The 26,474-nt window shown below is 62.1% G+C and overlaps 3 protein-coding genes across 13 annotated transcripts in view; 2 read left to right on the forward strand and 1 right to left on the reverse strand.

Moving 5' to 3' along the window:
- Positions 1–12,008, forward strand: part of DOT1L (DOT1 like histone lysine methyltransferase) — a 65,467-nt gene extending 53,459 nt beyond the window's left edge. For 5 of the 9 annotated variants that reach the window (XM_027582529.2, XM_027582532.2, XM_027582531.2 and 2 more), the window contains 7 exons: positions 201–315; positions 1,298–1,872; positions 2,188–2,390; positions 5,081–5,145; positions 5,479–6,408; positions 7,166–7,739; positions 9,293–12,008. In XM_027582529.2, coding sequence (XP_027438330.2) covers positions 201–315; positions 1,298–1,872; positions 2,188–2,390; positions 5,081–5,145; positions 5,479–6,408; positions 7,166–7,704 — 2,427 coding nt within the window. In that variant the 3' untranslated portion in view covers positions 7,705–7,739; positions 9,293–12,008. Of the gene's footprint in view, positions 1–200; positions 316–1,297; positions 1,873–2,187; positions 2,391–5,080; positions 5,146–5,478; positions 6,409–6,506; positions 7,740–9,292 lie in introns of those variants that run through there. The other 4 variants (XM_027582530.2, XM_027582534.2, XM_027582536.2 and 1 more) reach the window with 4 other exon arrangements.
- A 597-nt stretch (positions 12,009–12,605) lies between these two features.
- PLEKHJ1 (pleckstrin homology domain containing J1) lies at positions 12,606–15,018 on the reverse strand. Its single transcript, XM_027582595.2, has 6 exons — positions 14,796–15,018; positions 14,635–14,702; positions 14,317–14,383; positions 13,397–13,487; positions 13,254–13,317; positions 12,606–13,165 (listed from the first exon to the last, which is right to left on the reverse strand). Exons 1-6 carry the CDS (start codon positions 14,887–14,889, stop codon positions 13,100–13,102), a joined length of 450 nt encoding a protein of 149 aa, XP_027438396.1. The 5' UTR covers positions 14,890–15,018; the 3' UTR covers positions 12,606–13,099.
- A 35-nt stretch (positions 15,019–15,053) lies between these two features.
- Positions 15,054–26,111, forward strand: SF3A2 (splicing factor 3a subunit 2). Of its 3 annotated transcripts, none has more exons than XM_027582575.2 (9): positions 15,054–15,229; positions 20,164–20,328; positions 21,580–21,651; positions 22,623–22,669; positions 23,139–23,248; positions 24,340–24,389; positions 24,468–24,608; positions 24,983–25,051; positions 25,171–26,111. In XM_027582575.2, exons 2-9 carry the CDS (start codon positions 20,203–20,205, stop codon positions 25,969–25,971), a joined length of 1,416 nt encoding a protein of 471 aa, XP_027438376.1. In that variant the 5' UTR covers positions 15,054–15,229; positions 20,164–20,202; the 3' UTR covers positions 25,972–26,111. The 3 variants fall into 3 exon arrangements, with proteins under 3 accessions (XP_027438376.1, XP_035578933.1, XP_027438377.1); XM_035723040.1 differs by lacking the exon at positions 15,054–15,229 and adding an exon at positions 15,412–15,548; XM_027582576.2 differs by lacking the exon at positions 15,054–15,229 and adding an exon at positions 16,220–16,349.
- The last annotated feature ends 363 nt before the right edge of the window (positions 26,112–26,474 follow it).

Consider the following 26,474-nt stretch of genomic DNA (forward strand, 5'->3'; position numbering starts at 1 on the left):
CATCTGCCCCTCACCTTGTCAGAACCTTCTGAGGGCTACCCATAGTGCTCAAACCCTGAGCAGGTCATTTCCCCTTCTGTGCGCCGGCTCTCACGTGCCTGCCGTTCTCCCTACCCCAGGCCCTTTGCACATCCTGTGGCTTATGTCCGGGACTCCCTCCAGTCCTGGCTCAGCTGACAGCGTGTACTTTCTCTCCACAGAGAAGCACCCCCAGCCCTGTGCCGCAGACCCGAGAGTCCTCGTCCGCACTTGAAAAGCAGATGGGCACTAATGCCCACGGCGCTGGAAGCAAAGGCCTCACCCCAGCTCCTGCAGGTCAGAGTGCTCCTCTTGCTCCTGGGTCCCTGCCCCTGGCCCTTCCCCCAGGGCCCAGCCCTCCCCAGCCTCTGCTACTGCTGCTGGAAGGAGGAGGGCCCGGACAGGCTGGGCATGTGAGGACCCCACGTCTGCCAGGCCAGGCTCTGAGCCGGTTCCCCTCCTACCGGCCACAGGGTCTGAGCTGCATCAGGGCCATTGGCATGCAGCACAACGAGCCCTGGGGGTTGGGAGCTCTAGGCTCGGCCTTGGCACATCTCAGGAGCTTTTGGCCGTTTCATCCCAACGTTCAGCCCGGGCGCTGTGCCCCACCTGGTTGGTGGCATCCTTGTGGAGCTGCCCGGTTTCTAGCCGGGCTCTGACTCTCCTTCAGAGACTTCTGATGGTTGCTGGCAGAGGCCCCTGCAAACTTTCCATACAGGGCCAGGCGGCACATGGCGCCTCGCTGGCATCGGGTCTCTGTCCCAGCTGTTCAGCCCCGTGGCGTGGGTGTGCCAGTGACGGTGTCTGGGTGGGCGGCGTGTGCCAGTGAAAGTCCTTACACCAGCCGTTGGCCAGACTGCCAGGCCCAGGGACTAGTCGTTCGTGTGCCGACCCTGTGTTAACCCAGGGAGGGCAGGTCCTGCCTCTGGTGTCTGGCACACCATTTCATCTGGGGCGGGGAGGGCTTGATGGCAGGTGGCGTGAGAAGGCCATGGACCTTAGTGAGCCTCCGTGGGGGGAGGGGGTTGGCCAGGCCCACCTGGGGTTGTCGGGTTCCAGCACCGGCAGTCATCTTACACCCAGAAGCCGGACGGAGCCACGTGCCTGCCTGGCCGCCCAGGAGCCCCCAGGGCTGGCACAGCCGTGCCCGGTCGCTGGTGCCTGTTTCCGGTACTCGAGGGAAGCACATGGAGGGCGGGTTCCCAAGTGTGGAGCTTGCTCACCAGCTGCACCCCAGGCAGTGGCGTCCCCCACTGAGAAACCCCGTCCTTCCTGGCAGGCTTCTACACGGGCTCAGTGGCTGTCAGTGGGGCCCTGGCAGGCAGCCCGGCCCCCCTCGCTCCCGGAGCCGAGCCCGGCACCTTCGATGAGGTCTCGGGCTCAGGAAGCCTGTTCGCCAGCATGGGGTCCTGCTCCACCCCGCAGCACCCACCCCTGCTGCCGCAGTCCCGCGGCTCCGGTGCAGCCTCGCCTGCCCATCCGCTCTGCACCAGCCCCCGGCTCAGCAGTGCTGCCCAGGGCCCGCTCCCCGAGGCCAGCAAAGGGGACCTTCCTTCCGAGGCCGGCTTTTCAGACCCTGAGGGCGAAGCCAAGAGGAGGATTGTCTTTACCATCTCGGCTGGCGGCAGTGCCAAACAGTCGCCTCCCGGCAAACCGAGCCCTCTGCCCACGGGCGCCCGTGGGGACAGTGGCCAGGGCCATGGGCCAGACAGCCGCAAGCGGGGCAGGAGGAAGCGGGCGGCAGCTGGGACCCCCAGCCTGAGCTCCGGCGTGTCGCCCAAGCGTCGGGCTCTGCCGTCCGTTGCCGGCCTCTTCACACAGTCTTCAGGGTCCCCGCTGAACCTCAACTCTATGGTAAGGCCAGCCAGGGCCGGCTGGGGGGCAGAGCCGCAGCGGGGAGGGCATGCTGGCTCCCCTGGCCCACACAGGTGCCTGCACGTGGCATCTCGCATTCCCAGCCTGGCCAAGATGGCAGGGCGCCAGGAGCACAGGCAGGAGGCCGGCGCCACGGGCCACCTCCCTCTGAGGGCAGCAGGCCGGCTTTGCCTTTCCGCAGCGGTCTGAGATCCAGGGCGGGTCTGGGTGGGAGGGACCCAAGCGGAGTCCTTGGGTGTCGGTGCTCGGGGAGCCTGTTGACAGGCTTGTGCTGTGTCTGTGCTGGTCCCTCAGGTCAGCAACATTAACCAGCCTTTGGAAATCACGGCCATCTCGTCCCCCGAGAGCCTGAAGAGCTCCCCTGTCCCTTACCAGGACAACGACCAGCCGCCCGTTCTCAAGAAGGAGAAGCCGTTGAGCCAGACCAATGGGGCCCACTACTCCCCACTGACCTCAGACGAGGAGCAGGGCTCTGAGGATGAGCCAGGCAGCGCCAGGCGAGTGGGGCCAGGCGGGGTGGGCCAGGGGCATCCACGGGCGGGGCTTCTGGGAGGAGAGGTGCTCGTGATGAGGTCGCCCTCCCAGGGCAGGGCCTGGGCGAAGGACAGGCAGTGTCCAGCTACCGTTAGTTGGTGGGTGCAGGGGCCCTGACCGTGGCTGCTTCCCCCCTGGGGCCCCTCAGCTGCTGTCCGCAGCCCCACAGAGCGGCTGTGCTCGAGTGGACAGTTTCCCCAGACTTAACCTTGACTTGGTGAGAAGCTGCTCGTGAAGGGCCTGGGCGGTCTTTCCCCCTGAGACGTCACATCCAGGACAGGGCCAGCCCCCTGGGCCTAGAGCCCCCGGGACGTGGCGTTGCTGTGTCAGGTCTCGCTCCTGGTGCATATGTCACCTGGTTAAAGCAGACAGAGGGCGCGCAGGCGGCCACAGCAGGCAAGGGCTCGAGAGAGCAGAGTTCCCAGTTCTTGTCGACACTGCACGTCTGGTGTGTCTGATGATGAACAGTATTCTTTCCTGATACATAACAGTTTTTTTTCTTAAAGATTTTATTTATTTATTTGATAGAGACAGCGAGAGAGGGAACACAACAGGGGGAGTGGGAGAGGGAGAAGCAGGCTCCCCACCAAGCAGGGAGCCTGATGCGGGGCTCGATCCCAGGACCCCGGGATCATGACCTGAGCCGAAGGCAGACACTGAATGACTGAGCCACCCAGGCGCCCCCGATACATAACAGTTTTATTAGATCTAATTCACGTAGTGCATCGCCTGTCTGGAGAGTGCAATCTAGTGGGTTTTGGTATATTCACAAAGTTGTGCAAATATCACCAGTATCAATCTTAGAACCTTCTTACCACCCCAGAAAAAAAGCCTATATCCCTTAACTTGGACTCCGCAGCCCCGGCTCCCACCCTCTCCTCTCTGTCTCTGTGGACGGGACTCCTTTGGGGACCTCCTGGGAGTGGGGTCCTGCAGGATGTGTCCTTCTGGGTCTGACTCCTCTCACTGAGCCTGGTGTCCTTGGGGTCTCTCCACATCATGGCAGGTGTCAGGGCCCCTTCCTTTCTAAGGTTGGAGCGTGTTCCCACGTGGGGACGGACCACACACATGTTCATTCATTACATGCTGATGGACACTTGGTGTGTCCGGTGTTGAGCTAATGAGGATAATGCTGCTGTGAACTTTCATATACCTCCTTTTGTTTGGAAATGTTTTCAGCTGTGGCACCTGGGGGCTCAGTTGGTTGTGTCCGACTCTTCATTTTGGCTCAGGTCGTGATTTCAGGGTTGTAAGGTAGAGTCCCGCATCGGGCTCCACGCCCAGCATGGAGTCTGCTGCAGGATTCTCTCTCTCCTCTGTCCCCTCCCCCTGTTCATGCGGCCACATGCACACACCTTTGCACGCGCTCTCTCTCTCTCTTGCTCGCTGTCTTTCAAATAAAAAGAAAATATTTTCAATCTACCCAGGAGTAGAACTGCTAGGTCAGGTGGTGACTCTGTGTTTACTGTTTTGAGGAATCCCTGGACGGTCTTTCACAGCCCACCTCAAGCGCCCCCTCCCCACGCCCTCCCCCACTTTGCACCCCCCACCTCGCGTACCCCCACTGCCCCCCCACCTTGCACCGCCCCACTGCGCCCCACCTCGCCCCCCACCTTGCATGTCCCCCCACCTCACGTTCCCCCACCTCGCGTGCCCCCCCACCCCCCGTCAGCGTGAGGGAGCCAGGTTTTCCCCATTCTCGTGGACACCTGCTATGGTCTGGTTTTGTTTTTTATCGTGAGAGCCATTCCCGTGGGCGTGAGGTGGGGGTCTCGCTGTAGTTGTGGGCTCCGCCGCTCTGGCCAGTGGTGTGGGGCGTCTTCTCGTGCGCGGACGGCCGTTGGAGTGTCTGGGGAGAGACGTGTGCTCAGGTCCTTTGTCGTCGTTGACTTCTGAGAGTTCCTCGTATGTTCTAGGCAGGGGTCCTTTACCTGACATCTGACCCGCGAATATTCTCTTCCATTCTCTGATTTTTCGTGTCACGTTCTTGCGGGTGTCTTTGAAAGGCTGAAGTGTTAGATTTTGGTCCAGTTCCGTGTTTGTTCTCTTTCATGGCCCGTGCTCCTGGTGTCTTGTCGGGGCCCGTTCATCCTGTTCCTCTTCTGCTTACGTAGATTACATTTTTAAAAGTTTTGCACTTGAGTGCTTTTCTTTTGTGTTGGGAATGTCCAACTTCGCAGTTTCCAAATTCTCTAGGGCAGTTTTCTTACGCTTCTGGAGGTCATGGTGTTCTTCCACCTGCTGTGGGAGTATGGACAGTAGAGCGTGTGTTGTCTGCGGCCTGGCAGTGCTGCGAGCACCGACCTGCCATCGTGTGCCGCGTGCTACGGGTCATGTAGGTCCCACGCCGTTGCCGATGTGCCTGTAGCCACAGCAAGCCTCTGGGGTCTGACAAAGAGCCTGGGAGGCGAGGTGAAACAAAGGCAGCCCCATCTCGGACTTGGGGTGTTTCTGTGTTAGGATGTGACACCCCTGTTCCCGAGCTCTCGGCCCTGTCCCCTGCTGCTGGCAGTACCCAGCTCAGCACCAGGGGCTCGGGCACTAGAGAGGTCTGCAGGCAGGCAGGCCGTGTGTCAGGCTGCTTCCCCACATCCCTGGGCAGTCCACGTGCAAATGGATTTCAAACATTTGTCATCTATTTTTTTCTTGATAGAATCGAGAGAAAAATTGCAACAATCTCCTTAGAAAGCAAATCTCCTCCAAAAACCTTGGAAAGCGGTGAGTAGCTGTGCACCCTGCCCTGTAACTCCCAGGCTCCAGGGTGTGGCCTTGGCACTCAGGACCAGCTGCGCCAGGCTTCTAAAATTGTCTCTGGGTGATGTTGAGTGCCACCCGTGTCCCCATGATGGCTGCCGTCCCACTCCCTCCTGGTCGAACCGGGCCAGCATCTGACACTCTCGGTACACCTGCCCCACCCCCCACCCCCACAGATGCTCCAGTCACCATCTCCCTATCCCGTCCCCCCCTCGCTCTACCGGAGCACACTTCCCTTGGGCGGGACGGGGTGACTCTGAGCCCCCGGGCCTCACCGGCTCTGCTTCTCCTCATCAGGTGGTGGCCTGGCCGGGAGGAAGCCGACCCCTGCCAGCGAGCCCGCCAACAGCAGCAAGTGGAAATCCACCTTCTCGCCCATTTCCGACCTCGGCCTGGCCAAGTGCGCCGACAGCCCGCTGCAGGCTGGCTCCACCCTGAGCCAGAACTCCCTGTTCGCTTTCCGACCCCCTTTAGAGGAGCCCGGCTTGGCTGATGCCAAGCTGGCTGCCCACCCCAGGAAAAGCTTTTCTGGTGCCCTGTCGGGGGCCGGTGGGCTAAGCCCCAGCAGCAACCCTCCCAATGGCTTCGCCTTCAGCGGGGGCCTGGCCGCCGACCTCAGTTTACACAGCTTCAGCGATGGTGCTTCTCTCTCCCACAAGGTCCCCGAGGCGGCCAGCCTGGGCGCCCCTTTGAGCTTCCCTGCCCCGCGGGGCAAGGAGGGCGGTGCCACAGAGCCCGGCGCCTTTGTGAACAAGAGGCAGCTGGATGGACTGGGCGGCCCCAAGGGCAGGGAGGCCGGCGAGCTGGGCCTGCCGGCGTGCGGGCCCCCGGACAAGGCCTCGCTGGTGCACAGCAAGCCGGGCAAGGGCCGGGACCGTGAGCCCGACTTGAAGAATGGCCACAACCTCTTCATTTCTGCCGCCACTGTGCCTCCCGGGGGCCTCCTCAGCGGCCCGGGCCTCGCCACGGCGGCGTCCTCGGCGGTCAGCGCGGCCCCCTCCGCCCAGACACACCGCCCCTTCCTGGGCACCTTTGCCCCCGGCCCACAGTTCGCCCTGGGTCCCATGTCCCTGCAGGCCAACCTGGGCTCATCCGTGCTACAGTCCTTGTTCAGTTCCGTGCCGGCCGCTGCCGGCCTGGTGCACGTCTCGTCCGCTGCAACCAGACTGACCAACTCGCACGCCATGGGCAGCTTTTCCTCCGGGGTGGCAGGTGGCGCAGTTGGAGGTAGGCAGACGCGCGTCTTTCCCGACTGACTCTCGGGTCCTGCGGGCCTCACGCCGTCGCCCTCCCGGACCGCTGGGCTAATGACAACTGCTTTACAGGTTCCCTTGCAGGGCCCCCTAAGGGGCGAGAGGCTGTGCCCACCTGTCCCTTGGGGTCCACTTTGCACCTGCCACCTCGTTCCTTTTCATGAGATGCAGATGTGCCTGTGGTGTGGGCAGAGCACTCGCGCGTGAGTCGGCCTGCGTCAGGCCCTCTGGTTGTGACGGCGTCCCTTGTACCTTCAGGAGGGCTGGCGCCATGACAGGGTTCTGTCTCCTCCCCGTGGAGGTCACCTGTCCGACCTGATTCAGCCCATGGGTTCTGGGCAGCCTTGGGGGCTGGTGCTGGGCAAGAGCGAGGGGCCACAGCGCCTGCTGTGTGGTGGCACCGTGTAGGGGTGGAGAGGAGCCACGTGGCCAGCCCGGGCTGGGCCACCTTGGGGTCCCAGAAGTCCGCAGCCAGCTCCTTGCTGGGCACAGGCAGGCAAAGCCCTGTCTCGCGGCCGGGAGCCCGGGTGGGTGTGCCCGCAGGGGGTGTGGCCCGGCGCTGCCCTGCAGGTAAGTCGCACCTGGCCGCCGTGCTGCTTGCTGCTTCGCCCCCCGCCCCTGCGACGCACGCGGACCTGTGGCCGCTGTCTGCTTCCCTGTTGTTGTGTCTCTCTGCGCTTGACTGGAGAGTGCCCACCTGTTGAAGCTGAGTTTTTCTCTCCTGTTTGCAGGTGTCTTTAACCACGCGGTGCCTTCCGCCTCCGCTCATCCGTTTGGAGCCAGTTTCGGCAGCGGGGCTGCGTGTCGCAGCGCCACGCTGAGCTTAACCCCACTGCAGGCGGTGGCCGGCGCCCCCGCGTCTTCCTTTCAGGCCCCGCCCCCGCCCCCACCGGGGCAGCCCGCCCTCCCCGCACCCCCTCCCCCTAACGCCGCCTTGCCTCCTGCCCCCGCGCTGCTCCCGGCTAACTCTGAGCCCGTGCTTCTGCAGAACCTCGCGTCCCTCCCGGCTAACCAGGCTTTCTTATCCACCTCCTCTGCCGCCTCTCTGCAGCCTGCTAACGCCTCTCTGTCCATCAAGCTCGCCTCCCTCCCGCACAAGGCCCCCCGCCCCTCCTTCACGGTGCACCACCAGCCCCTGCCCGGGCTGGCCCTGGCCCAGGCCGCGCCCGTGATCCCGCAGGCCAGCTCCACGGGGCCGTCTGCCGTGTGGGTTTCCCTTGGCATGCCGCCTCCGTATGCCGCGCGCCTTGCGGGGGTTAAGCCAAGATAAAGACCTTGCTTAGCTAGCAGTTCGTATTCTGTAAGGTAAGGCTAGAGCCCAACCAGGGGGCCCGTACGAGACCCTGAACTATCTGTCCTTCCTTCCACAGAGAGTGGACGGGCCCGCAGGGCTCCGAGGAGGGGCCCAGGGGACCCAGGCTCTTCTGCCTTGGGTGGAGACGGTTGGTTCTGAGAGGTGCAAGGGAAGATAGGGCACAGTGAGGCGAGGGAAACCGGGTGGCTAGGCAGGGCTGGCTGTGTGTTCCGGCCTCCGGGGCGGCTGAGCAGCCACCACGGAGCTCCAGGGGGTGGCCTGCTCTCACTGCCCAGCCCAGCCCTTTACGGCAAGCCCCCATGGGCCCCTGCCCAGCGGAGGTGGCCGGGAGGAGGTGGCTGAGGCCGGCAGCCCGGCCCGGCCCGTCTAGCTGGATGGAGCCCGCCATTGTCATCCTCAGGCTTTGTGTCTGCAGCGGCCAGGGACCGGGGCCCCTGGGGCAGCTCAGGGCTCAGCCTTGCTGTCTGTCTGCTCTAGGGCCTCCCACAGTCTGTCTCCCTGAATGCACCTTTAGGGCTTTAAGAAAAGGCAATGCGTAGAGGATCGTCAAACTCAGTGCTCGTGCCTCGGGCTCCGGGGCTAGAGGCCTCTGCCTGCAGGCCCAGGGCAGCGTGGCGCCGCCCACAGGGGAACGGCTACCTCGGCGGGGGGCAGCGCTTTGCCGTGGTGGCCACAGCATAGCTCCTGCCGCTCCCGGGAACGCGGCCCGTGCCTCGGGGCAGTCAGCGCCGAGTCGTGCAGGGCAGTGTAGGAAGGGCCCATATTCGGAAGCGGGTGAGGAAGGTCATCGTGAGGCCTGCACGAGCCGCGCGTGTCGGCGTTAGGGAGCCGGGCCCTGGTACAGCCCGCCCGGCCACTTGCTGGTGCTGCTTGGCGTCCCCGGGGGCAAGGACTCGAGGAAAGGAAGCTGGGCGCTAACAGGGCGCTGGGGCCGGCCGGTCCTCCGTCTGCCGCGTGTTTAAGTGGAAACAGGTGTGGGGCCGCCGCAGTCTAACGGCCTCCCAGTCAGGGTGCAGGTCTGGGGACAGGCTGTGCCACAGTCCTGTTGGAAAAGCCCAGGAGGTAGAGCAGGTTGCGTGCGCGTGCGCGCGGGGGCCTCACGCCATCAGAGAAGGCGTTGTGCGGCCGGGACCGGCTTTGAAGAGGTCCGAGGTGTGCGTGCGGAAGCATCTGGGCATCAGGCTCCTGGTCCTGGCCCACAGGGGACCACCGCCTTCTGTTCCTCTGCCCCGTGGCCGTCACGGGCGGTTTCCCTAGGCTGGCCTGCGAGCAGGGCCTGGCATGCGGCCGGGAGGGGGGGCCTCGGTGCCAAGGCTCCTGGGGGGGAGGGGAGGACGGGGACCTGCTGCCTCCGAGCGGACCAGGGGCACAGCGCCGGGGGTCCCTGCCAGGAGAGGCGGGGCCTGCAGCGACCCTGTTCTGTCTGTCCGACCGTCCATCCGTCTGTAGGAGGCTTTGGTTCCCTGGCCTGGGGGAATGTTTGGGCCCCCCCGAGAGAGACGCTGAATCTGTGCTGCCTTTCCTCCCGCGCGTGTCTCTGCAGGGAACTAGGATTTCTACCTCAACCGTGAGACCTATGCAAGGACGGGCTGGGCCGGCGGCCGGCCATCGGACAGCGAGGACGGACTGAGGACAGGGGACGAGGCTCTACTGTGAATCCGCGCTGTGCAGACCTGCAGGAGGTGCTGGGGCCTGGCTCTAGCTCGTACTGTCGATAGTTTTAGATAAAGTATTTATCGTTTTTTAAAAAGTATAAACAATTCTGACTTATTTTACTCCACCGAAGTCGTAAAGGCAACCTATTGAGAAGTGTAAATACTATATATGAGAGGATCTATATGCAGACGTCCACCCGAAGGACTGGCCTGCCCGCGGACGCGCTGACCGCCGGTCCCGGTGCTATCTCGACGCAGGCCTCGCTGCTGCCTCGTCCTCTTGGTGCTGACTGGAGGTTGACCAACGCCAGAACCGGGCCGGGAGGCGCCTGCCCTATTTATTCTTGCCGCTCTTCCTATACCAAAGGCACGGCTGTCTCCAGGTGGAGGGTGGCTCGCGCTGTCGTGACATTCCTCGGAAGAGGCCCTCTCCCCGGGGGGGCGCCCGCCCCCGCCCCATCACTGTGAACGGCTCCTACCGGACTGTTGGCCCCTCGGCCTGGGATTAGCGCCTTTGGCATAGGAACGGTCGGCGGGCGTGGGGCGGTCAGACCCTCCCCGATCCCGCGCGGACCCGTTCTGAGTGGTGCTTGAGGAAGGTCTGGTACCCGACTCCCGACGGCGTGGCGGGCTGGTGCAAGTGCATTTACTTTCGTACGTTTCTGCTCGTCTGGGGCTCCCGCCGCGGTCCACCAAAGCGCGTAGTAAGCTCGCGGCACATGGGCCAGGGACGTGGGACAGGTTAGTCACGGGTGCCTGGCGTGTCTGTACAGAGGAGAGTCACACTGAGGAGTGACAGTATTTTATAGAGATGTGATGAAAATTTATAAATTTCATAGACTTGACTTCATTTATTTTTAGATTGTATAATGCATAGTAAACTAAAGAAGAAAAGCGAGGGGAGAACCTTTCTATTTATTCAAGTGCGCACAGTGGCATGGGCCCAGGGCCGGCCCTTAGCCCCGGACTGCGTGACCGCAGCCCCCCGGGGTGGAGTGGACAGGCCCCGCACCCCGCCCAAGCCCCTCTGGCCAGTCCGTGCGGTTGCTGCGGCTGTGCCGCCCCCACCCCGGAGCAGCTCTGATGGTGCTTGTCAGTGAACGCCAGTGAACGGGGGTGGGGGGGGTGGGGGGGGAGCAAAGCTGGAGCTGTTCGGAGGCGCCTAGAGGTTGCCAGTAGGGCTCTCCAGCCCCTCCAGGGTAGCAGTCGGCCAGTGTTGTGTATGTCTGCGGTCTTCAAAGGGTGCGTCCAGAAGTCCCCAGCCCTCCGAAAGGGCCAACATCAGCCAAGGTCCTGGCAGAGGGATCTGGACCCCGAGATGGGTGCTCTAGGAAGGGCTGAGTCGGTGAGGTCAGAGCCCTGTTCTCAGGTGCTTGCATCCCCCAAGGAACACAGGGAACTTGCCTCTTTCCAAAGGTGGGCTGTGTTTAGCCTGTTGCTCAAGTAGAGGCCCTGAGCTCCTGCCTGCCCGGGAGGCTTGTGCTGACCACCACTCTTCCGGTGGGCAGGCAGAGGCCTTGAGGCAATGCAGGCCAAAGACGGCCACCGCAGGACCCTTTTCTGCCTGCAGCCGCCTCCTGGAGGCAGACAAATCTGTGCAGGGCGGGTCTGGCCGTTGGCTGTTCTGGAAATTGGCTGGACCCCTGGTTTCCACAGGCAGGGGCCTGCCAGAGCCCTGCTTTCCTGCTTGCCCTGGGGGTAATGCTTCTGGCCCAGAGCAATAGTTGAGGCAGAAGATGGTGCTCGCGATGGGTTCTTGAAATTGGCCCATTGTTCTGTAACTGGCTGCCCTGGCTCCTTCCCTCTGGGTTGGCGCTCCCGGGGCATGAAGGTGCTGTGCCTCACCCCTGTGAACCTCAAGCCCCTGGCCCCCAGGACAGGGCAGTGTTTGCCTGGCCACACACACACACACACACACACACACACACACACCCTTGTCAGGTGCACAGGGCTCCCTAAAAAGCTACAGGGTGGGTGGACATCGGAGAGGTCACACGTGAGTCCCCAGCGTAGAACAGAGCGACCCTGTTCACACACACTGCATCACTTCAGGGGGGCCCGCACAGTCACTGACATGGGGCTTCCTGCGGATGTGCCATACTGAGTCTCCCGGCACGAGCACGGGTGTGTTTGGGATCACCCCACGGTGGCTGGGCCATCCCTAGCAGGAGGGGAGGCAGCACGCTGGTGCACAGAGCCCCGGGGCTACTGGCGACCGCGGGGGCAACTTCAGGGAAGTCTGGTAGGCCGCAGGTGGCCCTGCTCAGGAAAACCTAACAGTGAACACGGCCCTCCCGACAGCTTGCCGTCTCCTGCGGCCACGGACCGTGATTTATCTAAGGCTCACGTGCCCCTCTTTACCCGCCCCGCCTGCCCTCATTCCCACGGTCCAGCCACACTGGTTTGTTTCCCCCATCTCTCAACCTTGATTTGTAACTCAGACGGGGCTTTGCTTTGTGTTTTTGGTAGACTGTGTTTCAGTTGGGGGTGCTGGCATGGCCTGTCCCTCCCTGGGCTGCTGGCTTGACCCTCTTTTCCTAAGAGAACCCCAATGCACTCTGCATTTCCACCTCTAGGCGCTGTAATAAAATACTTGTTTTCACTTGAACCTCATCTGGTGGCAGCGTTTCTTTCTGATGATGATGCAAGGGAGAGGTGTGAGGGCCAGGGGCCACACTCACCATTCCCCAAGTGGGGAGGACAGGGGCTCCCAGCAGAGGCCTGGTAAGCTCCTTAAGGCAGCCCCGTGACCCTGGCAGACAGCAAGCACCCTCCTCAGGGAGGCCCAGTCCCTCCCGTGCTTACACCTGATTAGGCAAGGCCCACCCAGGATGCCTCCTGTTTTTAAGACGGATTGACTTAGGACTCTAATACTGGCAAAAACCCTTTCCGAGGTCCTGCCTGTCCTCAAGGGAAGGCCTAGGAACTGGGATCACAGGTCACCTTCAGGTTCAATCACACCCTCCTTCCATTGTCCCTTGGGGGCCTGTTAGCACCAACAGGCTCTATGGGCCAAGCAAAGTCCCAGCCTCCCCGCCTCTCCCTGGTCTGGGTCTAGGTCTCTGTCCCTCCACTGGGGCAGCCCAGCCCCGCTCCTGGGCACTTAAACCCCCACCCTGGGGAGGACTACCGTCCCACAGAGGCCTCACTGCCCTGCCTCGGGGGCCAGCAGCCCCTCCCTGCATTCACGGCAGCACCATCCCCCGTGGAAAAGAGGTCCCTTTATTTGAATACAACAAGCACGCTGGCCTGAGAGTGAAGACTTCCAGCTCCACCCAGAGGCGCCTGGCCAGGGCCTGCCCCATCAGCAGGAGTAGAATTCACAGTGGCTCCAGCAGGCGTGTCCCCCACGCCCTTCACAGCATCGTCTAGCTTTGTACATTCAGCCTGCACAGGCCAGGAGAGCTACACCAGCCTCAGGAGCCGTCAGACCCCAGACGGATGTGCCCAAGGGGCTGGACACAACTTCTAGGAGTGAACGTTTGTCCCCCGGTAGCAGCATGGGGCACCAGTAGGTGCCAGACCAGTCCGGGGGGGGGGGGGGGTCCGTGGGTTGTTTCTCCAATCTGCCCCTGCCCACTCCCACCCATCTTGGGTTTTTGAAGTCTTTAAGCCAAACATCTGCTGCAGCAAATCCAGACTTGACCCAGAAACCCAGGGCCTAGAGAGGATGGGGGGGAGGGGTTGTTCCAGACTCAGGCCTTCAAGCCACCCAGCTGGAACCTGGCCTCCTCCGATATGCCGAACTGCTCCAGGGGGTCCTGTGTGGGTGAACGGGCAGCATGAGCCCAGGCCCCAGGGACCCAGGCCCCTGTCCCCACCCCTGGCTCCCCTGGGCCCTCTGTGCACCTTGCCAGTCATCTTCTGGATCTCATTCCTGTAGAATATGAGGCTTCTCCGCATGAACTCGTAGCTGGGGGAGAAAGTGGCGTAAGCTCACAGAGCCCCGCTGTGCCCCCGCCCCAGACCCCCCAGGCAGGCCCGCACCCCACCTGGCTCGCCGCAGAGCCCCCATCCACTCCTGACATTGCTCCTCACTGCAGCACTCAAAGTGATACTTCCTCTCCGGGTCCTCCATGAAGCCTGCAGAGGGAGCAGCCCCCCCCACCCCGGTCTGTTCCTGCTCACCACACCCCCGCCCCAGAGCCCGCCACAGGCCTCAGCTTCTTCTTGCCTCTGTCCTAAAGTGTCCCCTCCTCCAGTCCCAGCCCTGACTCGTCGCTTCCCACCGGCTGTGCTGTGGATTGAATTGTGTCCTCAAAACAGAACATTCAAGTCCTGACTCCTAGAACCTGAAAATACGACCTTATTTGGAGTCAGGACAGTTACAAGTGTAATTACTTAATAGACCAACCTAGAAAGAGTTGGGTACCAAACCTAGTGCCACTAGCGTCCTCGTAATAAGGGGAAATCTGAACACAAACACGCAGAGGGTGAACCACACGCACATGGAGAATGTAGGGTTGATTCTACAAAGGCAAGGGGCACCTCGGGCTGCTGGCGACCGTCGGGAGCCAGGATCGCCTGGGAAAGCTTCCCTGGCAAGAAACCACCCCTGCACACACCCTGTTGTCGGACTTCTGCTCTCCTGGACTAGGGGAGCACACATTTCTCTCGTTTGAGCGCCACACCAGAAAACCAGCAGAGACTCCACCTTCCTCTACCGACGCTCTCGAGACGACCCAGAGAATCCTCCGCAGCGCCCAGAACCCGGCCGGGCACCGGAGCACTTGCTGTGCTCCCCAACAAGAGAGCAAGTCCTAGGGCCCCTGCGGCTGCAGCTAGCAAGTGGTTGCGCCCCGGGGGAAGAGCCCGGCCCGCCCTCCGGCCGCCCGGGGCAGTGGACTTTGCCTCCGCGCAGACAGACGCGGCGGCAGGGCCCGGGAGGGGCAGGCCCGGGGCCGGCACTCACTGATGGAGAAGCCGCTGGGCTCCTCCTGGGTGACTCTGCAGCGCTCCAGCAGCAAGGCTCCGACGGGCTGCGGGCAGAGGCGCGAGGCGGCCGGTGAGGGCGGGCCTCCGCGGGGACCCCGGCCCCCAGCCCGCCCCCGCCCCCGGCCCGGCTCCCGGACCCCCGCCCGGCCCCCGCCCCCGGCCCGGCCCCGCCCCCTCCGGGCTCCCGGACCCCCGCCCGGCCCCCGCCCCGGCCCTGCCCCCCGCCGGGCCATGACCCCCCCCCCCCGCGGGCCCCGAGCGAGCCCCGGCCCCCGACCCCGGGCGGTCGGCCTACCTCGGCCTCGTCCGTCCGGAAGTAGAAGAGGAAGTTGACCACCAACTTCACCAGCCGCCGCTTCAGCACTGCGGGCACAGGGCGGGCTCACGCGGGCTCGGCGGCCGCTCACCCCCGCCCGCCCGGCCCGCCCGCCCTCCCCGGCGCCCCAGGCCGCTCACCGCTCCCCTTCTTGGGGCCCCGCATGCCCAGCTCGGCCGCCAGCTCGGCCGGTTGCCGAGACAGCGCCTGCAGCTCCTTCTCGTTGTAGCGCATGGCGCGGCCAGGACCCAAAACGCGGAGCGCTGACCGCGCCCTCCCGGCCGCCGTCCCCACTCGCGCCAAAAAAGTCCCACAGCGCCGCCCCGGAAGCGCTACCGCAGCCACTGCGCTTGCGCGCCCCCGAGCCACGCATCCTGTGGATCGCCGGCGCGCGACGCTGGCGTCCGGCGGGGCCTCGGCGCTTAGCGAAGCCCGCGTGGGGCGCACGCGATAATAGACGACACAGATGGTCGTTATAGATAATCATCAATAAGCTGGATCCGGGGTGGGAACAGAGGAAGGTACCCTCACGGTCGGTGGCGCCCTTTACCGACGAGCGGAAGCCGGGCCTCCGGTGAGAACTGACCCCGCGCGAGTTAGGCGTTGAGAGCCTGGTGCGCACGCGCACTTCGAGTTCCGGCCTTATTCTCAGCCCCTCCCCCTTTCCTCGCGCCTCCGGCGCCTCTATCCCCCTCGTCGGGCAGAGCGGGCATGCGCACATGAGAGGCCGTTTCCCCAACCCCCTCCCCGCGTTGCCCCCGGAAGTGCTCCCTTAGCACGCGGTGCGCGTGCGTATAACGTATTCGTGGCAGCGGCGGGCGCGGGGCGAGGAGCGGCGCGGGGCGAGGAGCGGCGCGGGGCGAGGAGCGGCGCGGGGCGAGGAGCGGCGCGGGGTGAGGAGCGGCGCGGGCCGAGGGCGGCGGCCCCGGGCCCCTGGCTTACTCGCACCGCAGCGGACGTGGGCCCCGGGCGTCTGTGGCGGGGGCGCGGGTTGAGGGCCGGGCGGCTCTTGGGTTGGCGGCGCCCACGGGCCGCGCTCCGGGCGGGCCAGACGAGTCCCGCCTCCTCGGGAGCCTGGCGGGCTGCCCGCGGGGTCGGGGTGGCGGTGCGCGGGGGCCGCGGTGCCCGCCGCTGGGGGGGTCCCCGAGGAGGGGTGGCTGAGGCCCGGCGCCGGGGTGCTTTGCCCGCTGCCGCCTCCCCTGTGTTCTCGGGGCGGGCCCTGCGCCGGTGTCAGCGGGACCCCGTCGGGGTTCACTCGCGTGCTGCTCTTCCCGCCCGCGAGACCAGCGTCTCCGTTTTCCTGGTAGCCCGGTTTCGCGGGCCCGGTAGTGCGCTTCCCCTCGAAGCCCTCCGCCCCTCGCCGTCCGGTGCGTTGTATGTCGCCCCGGCTTTGCTCGTTCGAACGGACTGACGGCTTCGCCGGCCTCTCCGCGCTCCGCCCCTGCCGCCAGCACAGAAAGGCCCGCTCGGAGGCCGCCACGCCTGCCCCGGTCTGCGCGGGTTGCTCGCGGGGCGGGCGAGCAGCTGTCTGGAACTTTGTGGGCTGCGCCCCGGGGCGGGCTGCCGCTCTCCGTCTGGCCGTGTGTTCCTTCTCCCTGGTCCCGTCGGGATCCTCGCGGGGTGGCTCTCGAAGACCTCGGCTGACTGAGTTTGAGTCCTTGGTTGTCTGGGACCCCGAATGACCCGGAGTTGGGGTACGAAATCCGTCAGCGCTCTTCTGAAAAATCGGATTCCCTCCTGGTTTCCCCACCTTTTGTTCCTGGTCTTTTTCTTTCTTTGCTAGAGACTGAAGTTTTTTCTGGGTGGGGTAAACTTTCCCGATTGTTTTTATTGACAGGCGTTTCACGTGCTTCTGTCGGAACGAGGAGATGTTCTCAGCCCTGGGTTATTTCCCTTTTTGGGGGAACACTCTTGTATTTCTGTGATGATACTTTTCACGCTTCTTGCTGTTCTTGCTCCAAGATTTCGTTTAGGTTTTCTTCTTTTATTTTTTCCTCTTTTCTTCTCCTTTTTTTTTTTTTTTTAAGATTTTATTTATTTATTTGACAGAGGCAGAGAGAGGGAACACAAGCGGGGGGAGTGGGAGAGGGAGAAGCAGGCTTCCCGCCGAGCAGGGAGCCCGATGCGGGGCTCGATCCCAGGACCCTGGGACCGTGACCTGAGCCGAAGGCAGACGCTGAACGACTGAGCCACCCAGGCGCCCCTCTTCTTTCTAAAAGACTTATTAAACTTGGACCTTCAAGCTCTCACATTTAGCTTTTTGTTTGGATCGTCCTATCTTTACTTTGCAAAGGTTTTTTTTTGCTCTGGTTTTAACTCGTCTTGATTAATGCGTGGTGTGCTGTTCTGCTTTGTGTAGTAACTTCCCCAGTAATTAAGGAGGACACTAACATGGTGGAGGGGGGCGTTGTGTGGAATTCTTCGTGTCTGTGTGTGTGTGTGTGTGTGTGTGTGTGTGTGTGTGTGTGTGTGTGTGTGTGAGTTCCCCGCTTCTCACCTAGTGAACCTCACTGCCCAGCGAGCCTGGGGGAGACGCTGCTGTTTTCTTTGGGGTGTGGAGGACCCCAGCTGTCAGTGTCTGAGAATACCGTCTCTGGCGCTCTTGCTGTACCCCTGGGCTGGGCTGTGGGCCTCCAGCTGGACTTTCTGGGCAACGTGTGGGGAAAGCACAGGTTTTGATGGAATTCCCTCTTTTCAGCCTGGCCTTCATTCCACTCCCCGACTCTCCGACTCTCTCCCGTTGTCCCTGCCCCTGTAAGTGGAGTGGGCCCTTCGTTCTGGTTCTTCTGAGAATAAAACTACAACCTACCCAAGCAGCCAGTCAAGGGCCCCTGGGCCCATGATCTCCTGTTGGGGGTGAGCTCTCCTAGGGGGACAAGGATGCTGTGTGCAGTGGTCTACCAGTAACGGGCAGCTTGGGTCTCCAATGCTTACTGGTTTCCCTCTACCTTGGTGACCAGGTCGGCGTTTGAGTTCGGTCTCCCTGAGCCCGTCACTCTCTCCGTGGGCCCTTTTTGCGACACGTTTGGTGCCTTTTCCCCAGCCAGCCACCAGCATTTAAAGGGTTTCTCCTGCTGGTTAAGAAGGAACTGGGCTCCTCACCAAACTGGTGGGAACTCTTGGCTCTGTTAACATTGTTGCCTTCTGAGTTACTCTTGTAGTTTTACCTTCCTTGGGGTCAGTGGGGGTGTTCTGGAGATGTCACCCATACAACAGGTGACAGGAAGTGAGGGTATGTCTCTGTCCTGGACCCTGGAGCTGTCAGCGCCTGCTTCACAGGGGAGCACGCAGGTCCCCCCCGAGCCCTGGTCGGACTGGGGAGCGTGCGCTGCCTTTGTTTTCTTCTTGAGAACAGCCACTCTGATCTGAGTGAGGTGGCTTCCCACTGTGGTTTCGCTAGTGACACTGAGCAGGATGTCATCCACCCGTTGGTTGGCTGCTGACTTGATCAGAGTACACGCCTACCCCCAGAAGCACCCAGTTTTCGTTGTTCAGGTGAACACTTTCCTGTAACAGCCTTGAGAAGTAAGTGTTGTCTCTCCATGGAGGCCTGTAAGTCACTCGGGACCTGTGGGAAAGAGATCTCCCAGGCCCCCATCCCTGCTGCACATCTATGCTGCTGGTGGAGGCCAGAGGGCTGGTAGCGTCCCTCCCCCTCCCCCATGGGAGTTTCTGTCCCTTCACCCAGAAACCTTGAGTATTCTGCAGGGAAAGTCAGGTGCTTCACCAGCAGGTGCAGGCAGGGCTTGGCCTCCGCCAAGGAGCCTGTGGCCAGGTCTGGCAGTGGGCACCGCAGAGCTCTGGGTAGACTGCGGCTGCAGGCCCCCGTGGGTGTTGGGGTGCAGTGTTCCTTGGTCTCGTGGACGATGGCACAGGTGGCACACTGGCATTCCTGGCCGGGGCTGCCCTGGTATCATGGTCTTCTTTTTTCAGGATGAAAGATTTTTTTTCACAGGGTGCATGCCACAGTTGACAGTGCTTGTCTCGCACGCTTTGTCTCACAAAACTTTAAAAGTTGGCAGCTCTAGGTGGACTCGTGTAATAAAAAGTCTGACCCCGTGATGGGTATAAGTTCCTGATTCAGCAGCCATCTGGAAGGTCGCTTTGCTGGTTCCCAGGTGTGAGGGCTTCATATGCTCCCCAAGAACAAGAACCAAGCCAGGGAGAGGTCTGGATTCCTGCAGAGTTAGGGGTGACTCCGAGTCCCACTGCAGGTCCACGGCAGAGCTGGCCTGCCCCTGATGTCTTCCTTTCCTGCTGTAGCCAAGCACCACAGAGTCAGTGGTTGAAATGATACAAGTGTATTACCGTGCAGTTCCTGAGGTCAGAAGTATAAAAGGGGGGCTCAGTTGGCTAACTGTTCGACTCTTGATTTCGGGTCAGATTGTGTTCTCAGCGTTGTGAGATCAAGCCCCGCACCAGGCTCTGCACTCAGTGCAGAGTCTGCTTGAGATTTTTTCCCCCACTCCTCTCTGCTTCTCCGTCACTTTTCTCTTTTTATTTAAAATAAGTATATAAATCATTAAGTATTTTTCTAAGTATGAAATGGAGAGTTGTGTTCCCCCGGGGACCCCAGGGAGACCCGGCTCGTGCCTTTTCCTGGCCCACGGCCCCTCCTCCATCCTCACCACCAGCAGCGCGAGGTCCGCCCATCTCTGGGACTCCCACACTCTGCCTCCCTCTTGTGAGGACCTCGTGAGGATGCCAGGGACCCAGGGTCACCCCCACCTCAGGGCCTTGACTTGCCTGCCCCTGCAAGGTCCTTTTTGCCATTTATGGTTCCATGTTCTTGGGTTTCAGGGATTAGAATGGGGACGTCTTTGTGGGGTCATATTCACTCCTGGGCCCTGTTCCCGTGAGCTCACCTCTACAGATACGAGATATTACAGGTGTAAGCCAGGGGCCCGGGACTGACATTGACCAAGTCAAGAGGAAAGTGTTCGGACGCCAGAGGGAGGTACCTGGAGGTTGGGTCTGAAAGAACAAGGGAATGGAACCAGGCTATTTAGGCCCAGGAGAGCCTGCCTTGGCCAAAGAGAGGTCTTGAATCTCTGTTGTGCATTAGGCAGAAAACGCAGGCGGATAGATAGAGGTCTTCCTTGCTTTCAGCAAATTGACAGCTGAGGCACAGAAGTAGAATCTAGCTTGGGAGAAGCGAGTGGAGACAAGCAGAAGAAATTTAGAGGAGTGCACACCGTGCACTTGCGCAGTCGAGGAAGGCTTCCTGAAGGAGGCGAGACTTGGTGAGAGAACTTGGCTGCCTCTTCCCTGTTGCCATTTCGGGTCTCTGAGTTTTTACACTTCTCTGTTCACATTGGCTTCCTTTCTGACCCTCCCCCACAGTCATTCGTAGACACCACACTTGTTGTTCATCCTTACTCCTGGTTTGTGTGTCCTTGGGCCACCGGGGGCCCTCAGTCTCCTGGACGCTGAAGAAGAGGGTCTTCACCTGACCCGTCCGCCGGGCCACACCCTGCATTCTCACGGCCTCCCCCTTTGGCCCTGCAGGTCTCCCTACCAGTGTGGTAAAGCCCCAGCGCCCTCACCATGGACTTCCAGCACCGCCCCGGGGGGAAGACCGGGAGTGGAGGCGTGGCCTCCTCCTCGGAGAGCAACCGAGACCGCAGGGAGCGCCTCCGGCAGCTGGCCCTGGAGACCATCGACATCAACAAGGTTGGTTGAACCGTGGGCAGGCGGGCAGGCAGCTCCCGCTGTCTCGCGGCCCCTCCCTCTCCCTTCTGTCAACGGAGCCAAGTTCAGTATACCCTGCACCTGGTGCCCTTGGCCCTGCTGCCCAGCTCTGTTGGCCTTCGGGGTCCTGGTCTGTAATCGAGGGAACTTGACCTAGAGCGACTCCTGCTGTTCAGAGGGACCTTTTATTGCACGAAGTTTTTTGGTTTCGTTTGATTTACCAGAGACATGGAGAATCGTCAGTGCCAAGGGCCACAGTAGCGTCACGTGAGTGGATGTTTTAGCTGTAAGCAGCAAAGGACGACATTTTATTTGGGTGTACGCAGCTGTGGGCAGACCAGAGTCTATCCCTTGGCACTTGGGAAATTCAGGGCATTGTTGGCAGCTGGGCAGTGTCCCCAGCTCCCACCCACTCAGTGCCAGGAGCATCCCAGTTGGGAGGACCACAGATGTGCCCAGACATCACCAGTGTCACCTGGGGGCAGAGTCACCCTGGGCATGACCCCCAGCGGTCAGCGTATGGTTCCACTTAGACTTTGAACTCTGACATGTGTCGAGCCCTCACCTCTGAGGTCAGTTCTCTTAACATCCTCCTGAGGAAACAAGACAGGACCGTCATTGCCAAAGATGACACGGCTGCTGGGCAGTGGAGTTCGGGTTTGAACCCCAGCTGTCTGCTCCATGCCTGGGGTCAGAAGCACTTACTCTGCGGCCTTTGTTTATGGAAAGTCACTTGTCTGGCCTGGGAGCCCCTGCACACAGAGACAAGGGTCTCCGTGGGCCTTCGTTTTAACCCATCTGCTTCTGTTCTTCCCACACCTGGCTTGTGTGGTGGTGCTTGGAATGCCGGCGTGGTTGGCAACAGATCCCTGTCCCGGCCCAGAAGGTGGGCGCTGAGCAGTGCTGTTTTGGCTCTGCTGCCGTCTAGGCCCAGAACTGCCCCAGAGGTGGGGCCAGGCACCAGCATTGTAGGCCCCCAGCCCTGCCCGGTGGCCTGCGTCTGCGGGATCCCCGGTGGTCCCACAGTGCTGCCTCAGAAGGCCCTGTGGGGCCCCCGGCTGCAGGCTGCTGCTAGTCCTCTATCCTCAGAACACCTGCCAAGGAGGAAGGCCACCGCCCTCTCTGCCAGTTGAGGGAGGGCCGTGCATCCTGGACAAAGGGAAGGCTTTGGCTCTTCACGGTGGGCAGGGACCACAGGGCGAGATTGCTAATGGAGTGTGTCTCCCTGCGCAGGACCCATATTTCATGAAGAATCATCTGGGCTCATACGAGTGCAAGCTGTGTCTGACCCTGCACAACAACGAGGTGCGTTATCCCTGCCTTCTCCGTTCTGGGCAGGGCTCTGCTGCTTCGCTGTTCCCACCCCTGTCCCATCGTGCTCTCCCTGTTAATTCTGGGACATTGTTCAGAGCGTGGCCGGGGGCGGCGGGGCTCAGGTCTGCTCACTCACCAGCCTGCGCCCCCAGAGCCTGCTGCCGCCCTGGGTGTGCAGGGCTTCCTCCAGACCACTTGCTTTGAACACTGTCAGTGCCGATTCCATGTGAATGCGTGCCTGCAGGCATGGGATGGGCACAATCCCGGATGGTCTAGATCCAGGTTTTGAGAGCTCATTGTTGCGGCCCTAGCTCATCTCTTTCACCGACCCTAAGATCGTCCCAGTGATGGTCTAACAAGTGCTCACCTGGCCCTGATTCAGGAACAAATAGATGTCGTTCGTCCTTTTTCACACTGTCTCACGTTGTGGTGGTTTTCAGTTTGTGTGTAAGTAGTGCTGAGTTGGCCAGTCTCATGTGTCAGGGTCTGCCCCCTTAGCACTGCTGACATCAGAGCCGGGCCATTCTCGGGGGGTGCTGGGCATGACAACCACAGACATCCCCAGATGCGGCCCAGTGTCCCTCTGCTGGTCCAGAAATACGTAGTCTGTCCTGCTGTCTGGGGACAGGTCTTCTGGGCTGTAGTCAGAACGGACACACAGGGTCATAGGGCATGTTCACTTGTGGGTCCGCCAACTGGTGCCAAGTGGTCTCCACCATCCAGCCAGGTCCACTAAGCCCCCCCATCCCCCACGGCAGGCGGCAAGACTGCCGTGTCCCACACGCTGTGACCACTGACGTTTGCAGACTTACTTTCTTAGGTTCTGTGTGCGTTTCGTACCACTTTGTGTGAACCCCATAGAACTTGTTCATTCCGCAGCGGCCTGGTGGATGAGAGGCCGGCTCCTTCTCTCGGGCCACCCCCACCCACCTTGAGTTGTCCGTGTGCTTTTCCCACTGCAGGGCAGCTACCTGGCACATACCCAAGGGAAGAAGCATCAGACCAACTTGTGAGTACCTCAGGCCCCTTCCAGTGCCCAGGGTCTGGCCTCCACGGTAAACGAGGAGTCACTTGCCACCCCTGTGTGAGATGGTCTCAAGCCAGCCCAGCCATGCCTCAGGGCCGGTGGAGGGGAGGGTGCCAGGGGAGGTGGGAGGTGCTCTCTCCGCAGTGGTTAAGCTAACTGATCTTGCGTGAGCGTCAGCCTTCTGGGACACGAGAGGAAAGAGGTGAGGGTTCACGTAAAACTCCCTAGTAAGGGACAGTGGGAAAGGTGACAAGAAGAGAGGGGTGCCCCAAGCCTGTCTCATCCCCATTGCATGCAAACCCCGCGACCCCCGGCCAAGCCCCCTCTGCCGCTGGCCTCTCATACAAACTCCGAGGTCAGTGTGGGGGTTGGACAGCTCCTAGCACCTGGGCCTGTGGCCTTGGCGGCCTGTGCGGCAGGGGCCACAGCTCCATATCCATCCTGCCTGCAGGGCCCGGCGAGCCGCCAAGGAGGCCAAGGAGGCCCCCGCCCAGCCAGCGCCAGAAAAGGTCAAGGTGGAGGTGAAGAAGTTTGTGAAGATTGGCCGCCCAGGCTACAAAGGTAATTCTGTCTGGGAGTGTGGTCTGGCCTGCCCCTGGTGCTGGGCATGAATGAGCCCTTCGCCACGGCCCCCAGCCCTCGTCCTTGAGCCCCACGGAGACTGCTGTTCTGTTCGAAGCAGGGGCCCTCCCTCGCCCACGCCTCTCCCACTGGTCCATCACTGGTGCCCTGGGCCCCACCTTTCCCGTGAACTTTCCCAGACCACTGCATCACAGTGTCAGGGCTTCCCTTGGGCCCCTTGCGCCTTATCCTGGTGTTTGGGGAGCCTTGTGAGGATGAGGGGCCATGAGTCCCTTTCCTTTGACCCTGGGAGGGGGGGAGGAGAATGGGGAGGGTCCGTGTAAGAAACCACTTACTCAGTGGAACCCTTGTGCAGAGAGGAGGATTCCTGGGCCACCTGCCAGAAAGTTGGTTAAGTGGCTCAATTGGAATGTAGACAATTGTGTTTTTGGGAGTTGAAAAGAAAGAAAGAAAAAGCTATTAGGCAGATATCCTAAATAAAGGTAGAAAAACCATGTAGGTGACTGGCATTCCAGGCAGGACACAGCAGTGCAAAGGTCCGGGGGCAGCTGTCCATCACAAGCTAGGGCTAAGATGACAGGTTCCTTGTGGGGAGGCCATCAAAGGTCTTTTGGCCATAATAGGGCATCTGTTGTCTGTCCTGAGTAAAGCGGGGGGACGCTTGGGGGCTTAAGGGGGGCTGAGTGTGGCATGTCTCAGAGCTGCATGGAGAGCGGTCTGGAAGTGGGGGCACGGCTGCTGGAGGCTTGGCTGCAGACCTCTCGTGCGAAGGGCACCCTCCCAGCAGCCGGGGTGCAGACCTCGCTGGCCTTAGGTGCACAGCGTGCCCAGTCTGGAGCTCCTGCCTGGTGCTGTCCCAGGCCTCCAGGGAGGGCAGTGGCACCCACTGTCCTGCCTGCGCCCCTCCCTGTGATCTCAGGCAGGGACCCTGCTGGCCCTGGGCAGCAGCCACCCGAGTATGGGTCCCCCAGCGTCCTTCCGTCCTGTTCGGGGCCGGCATTAGGCCACACCCATGCTTTAGCTTCGGGGAGGACAAGCTGGCCTGGACTTGAGACCCTTGTGTGTTGCAGTGACCAAGCAGAGGGACACGGAGATGGGCCAGCAGAGCCTCCTCTTCCAGGTAAGCTGAAGCCTGGAGCCCAATTGTGAAAGGAGGGTCCCCTGAAAGGCGGTGCTGCCACCTGCTGTGTCCCCGCAGATTGACTACCCTGAGATCGCCGAGGGCATCATGCCCCGCCACCGCTTCATGTCCGCCTATGAGCAGAGGATCGAGCCTCCTGACCGGCGCTGGCAGTACCTGCTCATGGCCGCCGAGCCCTATGAGACCATCGCCTTCAAGGTAGCACATGTGGGGTCCCCAGATCCACTGCACTGTGGGGAGCAGCCAGTTCCTGGCCTCCAGCCTGCTCCACGGGTGCCCCTTCGGTGGGTCCTTGCCTCTGGAAGGCTGGGTGTACTGCAGTCGGGTGCCCCTCGCAGTAAGAGGTCCTCCTTGCCAAGCTGTTCGGGGATCCCATAACCTCATCCGGGGCCCACACAGATGAGAGCACAAACCGCAACTTCCCCCAGGGTGGCAGGCTTGCTGAGTAGTGGGGCTAGTCTGTCACCCGAAAACTTAATCCTGTTCCCTGACTGGGCCTTTCCTGGGCCAAGGGACAGTCCCTGCCTGGGACACTGGCACCTCGCACTCCATTGAGCTCCCGCCCCACACAGGTGCCCAGCAGGGAGATCGATAAGGCCGAAGGCAAGTTCTGGACTCACTGGAATCGGGAAACCAAACAGGTAAGCCAGTTTCGGGTCCAGGCAAGCCAGTTCTGGGGCCTTTGATGGCTGCCCTGGCCAGCCTGCCCCTTCGCCCAGGGCCTCAGGGGCCCCACTCAGCCTCTTCTGTTTCTCTCCAGTTTTTCCTGCAGTTTCACTTCAAGATGGAGAAGCCACCAGCCCCTCCAAGCCTCCCTGCTGGGCCTCCTGGGGTGAAGAGACCCCCGCCCCCCCTGATGAATGGTCTCCCCCCCCGGCCGCCTCTGCCAGAGTCTTTGCCCCCGCCACCACCAGGAGGCCTGCCTCTGCCACCCATGCCGCCCAGTGGGCCTGCACCCTCAGGGCCTCCGGGCCCTCCCCAGCTGCCCCCCCCAGCCCCCGGTGTCCACCCCCCGGCACCAGGAGTCCACCCCCCGACATCTGGGGTCCACCCCCCAGCACCAGGAGTCCACCCCCCAGCTCCCGGGGTTCACCCCCCGGCACCGGTGGTCCACCCCCCGACATCTGGGGTCCACCCCCCGACTCCGGGCGTCCACCCTCCAGCCCCAGGGGTCCACCCACCTGCTCCGGGTGTCCACCCTCCCCCATCTGCTGGGGTTCACCCCCAGGCTCCAGGGGTGCATCCACCAGCTCCTGCAGTTCACCCCCAGGCCCCAGGGGTGCACCCTCCAGCTCCTGCAGTTCATCCCCAGGCCCCTGGGGTCCACCCACCAGCTCCTGGGGTCCACCCACCAGCTCCAGGGATCCACCCCCAGCCTCCTGGGGTCCACCCTCCACCTCCTGGCGTCCACCCGTCGGCTCCTGGGGTCCACCCCCAGCCTCCTGGAGTTCACCCCTCAAATCCTGGGGTACACCCCCCAACTCCCATGCCCCCGATGCTGAGGCCCCCACTGCCCTCCGAAGGCCCTGGGAACATTCCCCCCCCTCCCCCAGCCAACTGAAAGGCAGCCCCTTCTCCAGGCAAGTCTGGTGTGTGTTTTCCTTCAGAGCTAAGTTTGGTGCTTTTGAATGGGGCTGTGTGGTGTCCCCACTGATCATTAAATGCCTTCCCCGAGGCCCGGCTTGCACTGCTGTGTCGGTGGCTGGGGGGCGATGGGGCAGAGGAGTGGGGGCGCCCACTCACTGTTGGTGAACACTTGCTGTGCTCCCCCACCACACGCAGGGGCGGCTCAGGGTTTGGGCGTCGGTGTCTCTAGGACGCTGGTGCGTCTGGGGGCTCCTTCGTGAGGAGGGCAGAGCTGCTGCTGCTGCTCACTGTCGTCGGGGACAGTGTGACCGAGCACTCGGGGAGCCCCAGCTGAGCCCGGGGGACCACCCGCTGCCCGGGCCCGCGCACCCAGCGGTCGGAGCACCAAGACATGGGGTCCCCATCCGGCCTGGGGCAGGGTCCTCTGGGGCATCCCCGCTCTGCCCTGGGCCAGGCCTGCCCCTCCCCCGTCCGTCC

Source organism: Zalophus californianus, chromosome 1, assembly GCF_009762305.2.
Source record: "Zalophus californianus isolate mZalCal1 chromosome 1, mZalCal1.pri.v2, whole genome shotgun sequence".
Taxonomy (NCBI): domain Eukaryota; kingdom Metazoa; phylum Chordata; class Mammalia; order Carnivora; family Otariidae; genus Zalophus; species Zalophus californianus.